The following is a 10862-nucleotide window of genomic DNA, read 5'->3' as shown; positions in this document are numbered from 1 at the left end:
GGGTGTGTGCGTGGGCGAGGGCAGGGCGGGGTGGTGTGGTGTAGGGAGGTGTGGTGTCGTGTGGAGTGGGGTGGGGCGGGGTGGCACTTTTAGCTGAGGGTGGTGTAGGTGGAGTATGCTTGTTTGTGCGTGTGGATTCCTGGTCGACTAGGAAAAGGGTTGAGCCTGAAACATGGGTGGGAACGGGGATTCCTTGCAGCAACGTTCGTCGGGCCTGAAAGATTCAGGTCTGAAGACTTGCTGCTTGTCGCGGCACTTCGGCTTGCAACAACAGCAACAGATGCGCCGCGCATCCCGCCACTCCTCGCCTACAATAGTCTGCCGCGAGCAGTGCGGGGCGCGACGCGGAGGCGTCAAGGGCCGAGGCGGCGCGGCAGGTTGAAGCGGCAGCGGCAGAGCAGGCCCGCCTGCAGGTGTGTGTGTTTGTGCAGGCGGCCAGGGCCAGGAGGCCTGCTGCTAGCAGGCCGAGCTTTGGAAGGCAAGCAGCCACCTCCTTTCTTGGCAGTATCAGTCCGCCTATCGGCTCACGTTGGCTCCAGAGCGCTCCTGCTCTGCGTATACCCTGCATCAGATTTCTGAAGCTGGACAAAAGCAACCGGCGCTCTTGCCGCCCGCAGGATCTCAAGGCGCAGTCGCAGCAGGCGCAGGCGGCGCTGGCGGAGCTGGCGCAGCAGCGGCAGGCGGCGCAGGCCGACCTCAAGAAGCTGCAGGTGGGGGCTGGGTTCAGGGTATATGGGTTAGGGTTCAACACGATGGGGCTGCAGGCAGGGTTTTTTGGAGCGATTGAAACGCAGTGGCAGCTTTCCAGGGCAGCCCCCAGCCAAATTGGCAGGGTTGGGTTGCTGCGGCATGGAGGGACGGGGACCCCAAGCATAGCGAACGCCTGAACTGCGCCTGGTCCGTTGTCCTCCACTGCGACAGGAGCGCCGCGCGGCCGAGGCAGAGGCGCTGGGGCGCGACGCCGAGGCGGCCCGCGTGGAGGCGGCGCGCCTGGGAGCTCTGCAGCAACAGGTCTGCTGCCGGGCGCCGAGTCTTGTTGTGCCGCCTATTCAGCCGCAGCCACCGCTGCGTCCTATGCCGATCTGCAAACATGGTTGCAGCAGGGATGCCGGTTTCGCGAACATGGTTGCAGCTTGGTGCCTTGGATTTCAACGTTAATTGTGATCACCTAGTGGTTTATGAATGCCAAGCAGGTATCTTGTCTCCCAAAACTTTGCAGGCTGAGGAAGCCGGCGCGCAGCTGGCCGACCTGGCACGGCAGAGGGAGGCGGGCGGCCACGAGCTGCGCGAGGCGCAGCACGCGCTGCGTGTGGTGCAGGGCGAGGCCACGGCCGCGCAGGTGCGGGCGGCGCATGGAGATGGCGCACGCGTGTCGCGTGTCGCTGGTTGCTTCAAACGCGCGTCCCGCCTCCGTGGCGGCAGCGGCACTCCACGCGCGTTGCGCATGGATGCGCCGTGCTCACCATGCTCAGCGTGCTGTGCGCATCGGACATGCATGTCGATGCACGCAAATTCTGATCACGGAATGGTGCGACGGGAGCGCGAACGAGAAGGGCTGGTGCCAACCAATTGAACCCTCGCAGGACCGACTGGCGCAGCTGCAGGCGTCGATCGCCGACGGCCGCCAGCGGCTGGAGGCCCAGGCGGCCGGCTCGGCGGCGGCGGCGCGGCAGCTGGAGGAGGCCCGGGAGGGGCTGCGCAGCGCGCGGAGCGGGGCCGAGGAGGCGGTGGCGGAGGCCGAGGACGCGCGGAACGAGTGCGGGCGCGTGCTGCGCGAGCTCGCTTCGGTGCACGAGGTGGGTGGGGCGGGGCGCTGAGGCGGGCCGCAGGAGCGGAGCAGCGTCACCCGCCTTGCGTATTGCAGCTCGGTAATTCTCGAGCGTGCCGTCGTGAACATTCCGGCATCCCGTTTTGTGTTCTTTGTCGGTGTGTTGACGGCAAACGCAACCCGCACATTCACGCACCCAGTCACACCCACACCCTCTCTGTCACGCTCATGCATGCACGCGTGTGCAAATATGCACGCACGCACGCACACAGCGACACACGTACGCACGCACGCACGAACGAACGCACGCACGCATGCAAACGCACGCACACACCCACACACACACACACACACACACACACAAACACACGCACACACACTTCCGACCCTCCCCAGGAGCTGCAGGCAGCTGAGCTGAAGCTCGCAGAGACAGGCGAGGCGGCCGCCAGGGAGGGGGCCGCGCTGGAGCAGCTGCGCGCTGCGCTGCAGGACCTCCAGGTGTGGCCGCAGCATGCCCGCTACCCCTGATCAAACGTGACGAAGCCCACCGGTGCTGGGCCATGGTATCACGTGCCAGCTGCATGAGCCTGCGCGTTGCGGCGGCCGGGGACATATTTCCAGGCTGCTGGTAAAGAGGATGAGCGCCGGGCGTGCTAACGCGCCCAGACCAGAGCTCAAGGCGTGCTCGGGCGCCCCAATCGGTGCAAATGGCATGCTCACGCGCCCTGGTCGCTGTTGCCTCACACAGGTGCGCGAGGGCGCGGCGCGGCGCGCGGCGGAAGTTGAGGAGTCGCGCCTGGAGGAGCTCAAGGTCCAACTGCAGGCGCGCGGGGGCAGTTGCTTTGGGTAAAGCAGCATCCGCAGCGCGTGCTGCAGCTGCACAAACGCACGGCGCGTCGACAGTCACAACGCAGCAGCGCCGATTTCTGGGGGTTGCTCAACATTCAGGCGAAGGGACGCAGCATCCACACGGTCAATCAATCTACTTGATAAATTTCGCATTTCTGACACCTCCCAACCCGCGTACCCACCTCCTATGCCAGGCGGCTGAGCGCGAGCTCGACCTGCTGACACGCACCGCGGGCCGCGCAGACCACCAGCTTCAGCAGCTGCAGTCGCAGCTCCTGTCGCTGCGCCAGCAGCACCCGCACGCCGCCGCGGCCGTGCTCGGCCTGAGCGGCTCGTCAGGGCTGCCGATCCACGACCACCACGTGACGCAAGGCGCGATGGTGCCAGCAGCGGCAGCGGCAGAGCAGCAGCGGCAGCTCGGGATGGATGGCGGCGGCGGCGGGGGCGGCGCGGTGGCGGCCGCGGCGGCCGAGGCGGCGCTGCAGGTGCGGCTGGTGGCGGCGGAGGCGCGGCGGCAGCTGGCCGAGGAGCGATGCCAGGACCTCAGCGCCCGGGTCCAGGTGCGCGGGGCAATTTTAGTGTAGTGCAGCACAAATACTGACAAGGAAAGCCCCTCACAATAATTGACGGCTGTAGCGCATGAATATTCTGCAGCACAACTGCCGCAGATTATCGCACCACATAACCACTACCGTGCAAACCCGTGCCCCTCTGATGCCCCAGTCACTCCAGGCTGACGGCGAGGCGGCTCGCAATCGCGCCGACGCCGCCGCTCAGCAGCTGCGCCAGGCCACGTCCAAAGGCGACCGCCTGCGCGACCGCCTGCGCGCCAAGGAGCAGCAGCTGGCCGCCGCGCAGGAGCAGGCAGCCGCGCAGCAGCTGCGGCTGCAGGAGCAGGAGCAGCGGCTGGCGGCCGCCCAGGAGCAGGCGGCATCGGCGCGGCGGCGCCTGCAGGAGCTGCAGCAGCAGCGGGACAGCCAGCAACAGGCGCAAGAGGAGGAGCAGCGGCGCCTGCTGCAGCAGCTCTCCAGGCGCGTGGAGGAGTGCGAGGCTGAGCTGCGGGCCGCAGGTGAGCGCGAGCTGCTGCTGCGCGCGGCAAAAGCGGAGGCGGACCAGCGGATGGAGGCGGTCAACACGGAGGTCGCCGAGCAGCTGGCCGCCCTGCGCCAGCAGCTGGAAGGCGAACGGGCGAAGGCCGCGCGGCTGCGCCAGCAGGCGGCTGCCTCGGCCTCGGCCGCGGCGGCTGCAAGCGCCGACGCGGCCGCGGCGCGGCAGTTATCGGACGAGGGCCGGGCGTCGGCGGGGCTGCAGGAGTGGGTGGCCGAGCTCCAGGAACAGCTGCAGGCTGAGGCTGACGAGAGGGAGGCGCTGGTGGGCGCTCTGCAGCACGCGGAGTCCGCCCTGTCCGAGCAGCGCCTCGCGGCGGCCGCGGCGCTGGAGCGGGCGGCTGCGGCCGAGGCGGCGGCGGCTGCGGCGGCCGCCGGCGGCGGGGCGAGCGTTGGGGAGCGGCCTGGCGGGCAGGGGCAGGAGCTGGCTGATACACGGCAGGCGCAGCAGCTGCAGCAGGAGCGATGGGAGGCAGACGCGCGGCGCCGCGAGGTGCAGGGCCTTGAGGCGCAGAAGCAGCGGCTGCAGCGCAAGGTGGCCGGCGCGCAGCAGGCGCTTGCGGCCGCGAGGCGGCAGCTCGCAGAGGCACGTGCGGCGGCGGCGCTGGCGGCGGGGCGGGATGAGGGTCGTCGTGCGCCGGTGCTCCAGCAGCAGCAGCAGCAGCAGCAGCAGCAGCAGCAGCAGCAGCAGCAGCCGCAGCAGCAGCAAGAGCAGCAGCAGCAGCAGCAGCAGCAGCAGCAGCAGCAGCAGCAGCAGGAGCAGCAGCAGCAGCAGCAGCAGCCGCAGCAGGAGGAGCAGCAGGCTGAGGCTGCAGCCGGGGCCCCTCCAAGCAGCCAGGGGTCTGCCGGCCTCTGGGAACAGCAAGGCGGCTTCGGTGGTGGGCACGCTCACAAGGGCAGCCCCGTGGCCACGATCGCGACACAGGAGCCACTGCCAACTGCGGCAGCATCTTCGGCATTGAGCGGTGAGGTCGAGGCGCTGCGGCGGCGCGCAGACGATCTGGAGGCGCGCACTGTTTACCTGCAGCGTGAACTGCAGGCTGCGCAGTCCACGGCCGCTCGCTCCGCGCAGCAACTGCAGTGGGCGGAGCAGGAGTCTGCACAGCTCGAGCAGCTGCTGCAGCAGCAGCAGGCGGCTTCCGCGCAGCTGCGCGTCGAGGTGGCAAAGCTGCGGGCAGTTGCCACGGTGGCGGGCGCTTTGCCTGCCGGGGACGGCGGCGCCGGCGGGGGCGGTGCGGATGTGGCACCTCAGCGGTGCCAAGACCAGGAGCCCTGGGCAGCGCATGGTGGCCAGCAGCAGCAGCAGCCGCAGCAGGAGCAGCAGGAGCAGCAGCAGCAGCAGGAGCAGCAGGAGGAGCAGCAGGAGGAGCAGGAGGAGGAGCCGCAGGAGCAGCAGCAGCAGCAGCACGTGCAGCTGCTGGACGCTCTCCACCTTGCCGCCGCGCTGCAGGGCGTGCTGCAGGAGGCCGCCGCCGCGCTGGGCGCACACGAGGCGGCTGCGGAGGCGCTCCTCCAGCAAATTGCAGAGTCGACCTCGGAGCTGATGGCGGTCCAAGAGGAGCTGGACGAGTCCGAGGATAGGGCCGCGGCGGCGGCCGCGGCGCTCGACGCCCTGCGCGGGGACGTGGCCGACGCGCTCGGCCGCGCGGCCGAGCGCGTCGGCGCGGGCGAGCGGGAGGCGGGAGCTGACGGGGTGGCGGCCAGCCCGGGCTGTGCGTGCAGGGAAGGCGCAGACCAGGAGCTGGTTGGGCGCCTGAGGCTGTGGTTGTCAGGGGAGCCCAGCCGCGCAGCGGCGGGGCTGGACGCGGCCGAGGCGCGGCGGCGGCAGCTTGAGAGGCAGCTGGCAGATGCGGATTTGCAGCTGGCCAAGGTTAAAGCGGAGTTGGGCCAGTCTGAGGAGCGGGTGCGCGCCAGCCTCGTGACGGCCCAGGCCGCAAGGAGTGAGTTGCAGGCCGCAATGGCTAGGGCTGCAGAGGCCGAGGCGGCGGCGGCGAGCTGGCGGCTGCAAGCGAAGGAGGCGGGGCAGCTGCGGCTGCAGCTGCAGGCATACCAGGAGCGCCGGCACATCCAGACGCAAACACAAACAGACCTGCAGCTGGGCGCTCCACCCACACCTCTGGACGTTGTTCGAGACGCCAATGTTAGCAGCAGCAGCGGCGGAGGCAGAGGGGCAGAGGGCGCCCTTGCCGAAAAGCAGCAGAGCCGCAGCACCGGCGCGATGGTGGCGTTGGCCGAAGCCGCAGCGGGGCCGGCCGGTGACGCGGCAGGCGCCTGGAAGCTTCTGCAGGAAGCGTACGCGCATCTGGAGGTGCAGGTGCAACAGCAAGAGGACGCCATCCGCGCCATGAGGCGCGACCAGCACGCGGGCGTTGGCGGCGGCGGCGAGGCTGATGACAGCGCGCGCGCGGCGGGGCCGGTGCGCGCGTGGGCGGAGCTGCAGCGGCAGACTGAGCTGCAGCATGCCATCATGCTGCGCATGCAGGAGCAGTCTGAAGAGGTGGGTGATTTTTGTCGGTATCAGCACACGATGGATGCTGGGCGGTGCCAGTGCAGCAGCTTCGTTCTATACTTGGCTTTGGGGTTGTGCCTGCACAAGGGAGAGGTTGATGTAGCATTTCGCAGCCATTGCAGCCAGGCACACGGCACTTGCAGCAAGACGCCTGCATCAGACCTGGCCTACCGGCCCCTTATTCTTGACGCTCCGCAGGCCGCCAAGGCAGAGGGCGAGCTGGCGCGCCTGCAGGCCGCGTGCCGCGGGGAGCAGCTCCTCCTGCAGCAGTTGCAGGCCAGCCGTCAGCGCGAGGAGGACGAGCATGGGGCGGCGCGGCGCGCGGCCGAGGTGGTGCGGCGGGAGCGGGCGGAGCTGCAGGCTGAGCTTGAGGCCCGCAAGGAAACTGTGGAGCAGCTGCGGGCCGAGGCGCGGGCCCTCGAGGCCGATGGGCGCCGGCTGCGGGCTGAGGTGGCGGCTTTGGGGGCAGAGGTGCTGGAGCTGCGGGGACGGCGGGAGGCAGAGCGTGCGGCGGCGGTTGAGGCGGCGCAGGCAGCAGCCGCCACGGCCGCGGCGACAGCGCCGTCTACGGTCAGCAGTGGTGCGCAAACGGAGAGCTCCGGCTCACAGCTGCAGCAGCAGCAGCAGCAGCAGCAGCAGCAGCAGCAGCAGCAGCAGCAGCCAGCGATGGCGTCAGGCGGCCAGCGCCTCTCACCCACAGACCTCGCCGTCGCCGCTGGCGCGCTCGCGACAGCCGCGCAGCAGCTGCAGTCGGAGGTGCGCGCCATCGCAACGCGCCACGCGGCTCTGGTGGCGGCCGCCGAAAAGCTGACGGGCGACTTCCGCGCCGGCGGCCGCGCCGTGCGCGTACGCGCGCTTTCGCTGCTCGGGGCGCTGCACGCGGCTGCGGCTGCGGCGGCCCCGGGCGGCGGCGATGACCCCGCTTGCGCAGGCGGCTGTGGCAGCGCCGGGACCTTGCCGCGCGGCCTAGCTCAGGCGGTGGTGCGGCACTGGGAGGAAATCGAGCTGCTGCTCTCGCGGCTGCACAAAACCTGCGACTCCCTGCAGCCGCCGGGACCGACGGACTCCGGCGCGCCGCGCGCCGGCAGCAGCAGCGACGGCAGCGGCGGCGGCAGCAGCGCCGGCGCCGTCGGGGCCGCGGCCGACGCGCGGCGCGTGGACCGGCACTGCCGGCGGCTGGCGCGCGGGCTGCAGCTGCTGCAGGAGCGGCTTGCAGCGTGCCAGCCACACGGGATCGGGCAATCAGCTGCCGGCGCAGGCGACGTGCGGGGCGCGTGTGGCGCCGCCAACGGGCCTAGCTCGGCGATGCAGAGCTCTGAGGCACGGTCGCAGCCAGCATTGGCGGCGCTGTCCGCGGCGCCTTCAAGGGAACCGCGCGTGGATGGCCGCATGGGCCCGGGCGCGGCAAGGCGTGATCTCAGGGCCATCCACGCAGTCCATAGCGCCGCCCCTGCCGCGGAGCTGGCCCGCCCAGGCGGCCGGCCGGCTGCGGGTGCCGTGCAGCAATGCAGCAGCAGTGGGAGCGGCGAGGGCCACAGACCATCAGCAGGGCCCGCAGCTGCTCCGTGCCCTCGATCTACCGCACTGCAACCTGCTGGCGGCGCTGGCAGCGGCGTGGCGGAGCGGGGCGGCGCCGGGGGTGGGGGCGGCGACGGCCGGCGGCGAGAGCAGCGGGCAGCGCTGCTGACTGAGCTGCGGGAATTCAGGCGCTTGCTGGATGGCGGTGGCGGAGGCACGTAGGGGGCGCGCAGCCCATTGTTGTGTTACTCATGCATGGGCTGCCCGCGGCCCGTTTGACTGACTTTGACCGACCTTCATAGTTGCTGCAAGACTGACGGACTGCTGGTCTGACACGTTCTTGTGCTGGAACGGTGACAGAAAAGTACAGCGTGGCAAACTTGCCAATTTGTCATATTTGGTTGTTCACAGCATACTCCACGTGCCTTTGAGGCACTGACGCTAGCTGCCTGCAATTTTGGCGGCATCACATGCTTCACAGCTTGCCGTTGGTTTAACCTCCTCCTAGCACAATGTGTCCACATTGTGAAGGAGGAGCAAAGGGCGCCGCTGGGCTTCGCTGTTGTAATCACGGGTGCAACCCGCTGTGCCCTTGGGCATCTGCACTCACGCCCACCTCACCGATGCACCCAAGAAATGGATGCACGGTCCTTAATATCTCAGCCGCAGACCGTTCAAACAGCAACACAATGCAACAGAGGATGTTGGCTTTTGTCGATGGGTTAAGGTGAGGCAGGGCGGGGGGGATGGGTGCGGGATGCACTGACACGCAGTCCTGCCACGTCAGAACCCCTGGAAGCAGGCCGAATAAGAAGGCGCCCTGCCGGCCCGCCCCGGGTCCACCGGCTCCCACACGGCCGCCACAGGCGTCGGCGTCACGGGCGTCGGCGCCACCTGCGCCAGCCACGCCCCCTCCCCAGGCAAGGGCTCCAGCATGCTGATCCAGGCCGCCTCACCCGCCTTCTGGGCCTCTGCTGCCTCGTCGCCTGCCGCAGCATCCGCTGCCGCTGCTGCCGGCGGCTCCGCACGCTGCTGCGGGTCCTCGCGCGGCCGCTTCCCCCCTTTGCTTGTGGCGGCGCACGGCTCACGCAGCCGTGGCGCCGGCATGGGCATGGCGGCCCCGAGCTGGCCGTCCGCGGGCAAGCGGGTGCGCAGCTCCCGCCAAAACGCCACCATCAGTGTGCAGCGCCGCGCGAACGGGTCGGAGCTCGCGCCGCGGCCCGGGACGACGCCTGATCGACAAAGGTGGAACCGCCGGCGGGTCGAAGCTTGCATCCTCAACTCGCCGTACGCACCACATGCATAATACGCCAGCAGTATGGAGCTGCTGGGCAGCCCGCCTCATCCCCTTGTCTACAATGCCGCTGACCAGTCCTCGAGCCACCGAGCATGGCGCCCTGGAGCCCACCCTCGTCAGCAGCGCGGACCCACCGTGCAGGACGCCGCCGTCGAAGAAAGTCACCCTGTTCACGGCAGGCGTGGCCAGCCACCCCCTCGTGGCGAGCGGGCCGCCCAGCAGCTGGTCGGTCACCAGCGTTGGGCCGCCCACAAAGGCACCACCTTCACTGCTGCTACCGTCGCCGTCTGTCGTGCCGGTGCGGCTGCCGCGGCTGCCGCTGCTGCCGCCGCTGTCGGTCGAGCGTGATGAGGACAGATAGCAGACGGTCGATATGATGGGGTTGCGTATGCCGCCGACCCCCTCGTCATCAGAGTCGAAGTGCAGCTGGTGGCCTGTGCAGTAGAAAGGAGAAGGTGGAGCAGGGTGGCAGGCGTTGGCTACAACTGCCAGGCAGCAAAGAAGCAGCAAGGATTGCAACACGGAGGGCAGAATGCTAGCTGTTGCAGTTGCAGATATTGGTCGTTGACATTGCTTCGTCCTGCCAACAGGAAGCTCGCGCTTTGGAGCTTGTGTGCAGGCTGAGAGCAAATGGCAGAGGCCCCGAAGAGCCGCAAGCTTCGGAACCATGCGCCCGAGCGCGAGTGTGGCTACCCCAGCAGACCCGAGCACGCACGCACCCGAGTTGTGGCGTCGGCAGTGCGCCCACCACTCTGCGTAGCGCGCCTCTGCCACCGCCGGGAAGTGCGGCAGCGCCAGCGAGCGCAGGTGCCGCGCCAGCTGGCCGAGACTGGAGTCGGCGGCCTGGTCACCCGCCTGCGGTGGGAGAGTACGCGGCACACACGCACTCGCACGACCACCAGGCTTCGACCCATCGGTCTCGTTGCGCCATGTGTGCGATGCGGTGCCTTGCACAACGTGTGATTGGTAAGAGCGCATGCATGCTTTGCAAAAGGAGAGCAGGCACGATCGCTCACGCGGTGTCCAGCCCAGCAGGATCGCTCACATCTGCACGACCAGGTTGTGTTGCCTGTTGTGACCCTTCCCCCCCCCTGAAAACGCACCCTGTGCCCACCAACTGCCCTGACTAAGCACCCACCAGTGGGAACATATAGCTGAAGTAGCCCTGCCTTGGGCCATACCCATGCTCCGACCAAAACGGCGCCGCGGGCGCAAACGCGCGCTGCAGCTGCCGCAGCAGCGGGGACGGGAGCGCGCCGTCCAGCACCGCGAGCGGCAGCTGCCCGCAAGCTTCCCCGCGGCCGCCTGCGGCCTCTCCGCGGCCTGCTGGGCTGCTGCTGCCGCCGCCGCTTATTGGATAACACAGCACTGGGCTGCCAAGCCGCCAAGAGAAACCAAGCTCCTTCAGGTGAGTCTTTGCCTCTGCGCCCCGCCCCGCCTGGCACAGCAGCATCGCCAGCGCCCCTCGCGCCCCCACGCCGGCCTCGACCTCGCGCGCGCACGCCTTGTTGCTGGCAGCGACCAGCCCGCCCTCCGCCGCCGCGAGCGCCTCTGCGACTTCCACAGCCTGCAGCAGCGCCGCCTCCGCCTCTGACAGCTCAGCGTCTGACGCCGCATCGGCCACCATCAGACGTGCCGCGGCGGCGCGGGCGGCGATGAAGGCCGGGAACACCCGGAGGGCGGCGGCGAGTGCGGCGCGCGCGGCAGGTATCTGGCCGCGGCTCTCGTGCAGCAGGCCAAGGGCGAGCAGGGCACTGGCCATGAGGAATGCGGGGTCATCCAGTCCAAGGTCTATGGAATGCTCCACGGCGGCCT

General features: G+C 69.2%; 2 protein-coding genes across 2 annotated transcripts; one reads left to right on the top strand and one right to left on the bottom strand.

Moving 5' to 3' along the window:
* Positions 1 to 280: 280 nt before the first annotated feature.
* Positions 281 to 7972, top strand: MNEG_6907 (hypothetical protein; the record flags this gene model as incomplete). The annotated part of the gene is made up of 10 exons (XM_014044622.1): positions 281 to 316; positions 618 to 710; positions 922 to 1011; positions 1220 to 1339; positions 1584 to 1796; positions 2165 to 2266; positions 2517 to 2579; positions 2812 to 3177; positions 3341 to 6220; positions 6431 to 7972. 10 exons carry the CDS (start codon positions 281 to 283, stop codon positions 7970 to 7972), a joined length of 5505 nt encoding a protein of 1834 aa, XP_013900076.1.
* Positions 7973 to 8533: 561 nt separating this feature from the next.
* On the bottom strand, positions 8534 to 10809 carry MNEG_6906 (hypothetical protein; the record flags this gene model as incomplete). Its single annotated transcript, XM_014044621.1, has 4 exons — positions 8534 to 8982; positions 9182 to 9481; positions 9767 to 9902; positions 10186 to 10809. The coding sequence occupies 4 exons, from the start codon at positions 10807 to 10809 to the stop codon at positions 8534 to 8536; spliced, it is 1509 nt and encodes a 502-aa protein (XP_013900075.1).
* Between the last annotated feature and the right edge of the window lie 53 nt (positions 10810 to 10862).

Source organism: Monoraphidium neglectum, assembly GCF_000611645.1.
Source record: "Monoraphidium neglectum strain SAG 48.87 unplaced genomic scaffold scaffold01172, whole genome shotgun sequence".
Taxonomy (NCBI): Eukaryota; Viridiplantae; Chlorophyta; class Chlorophyceae; order Sphaeropleales; family Selenastraceae; genus Monoraphidium; species Monoraphidium neglectum.
This window is presented reverse-complemented; position numbering and strand designations above follow the sequence as displayed.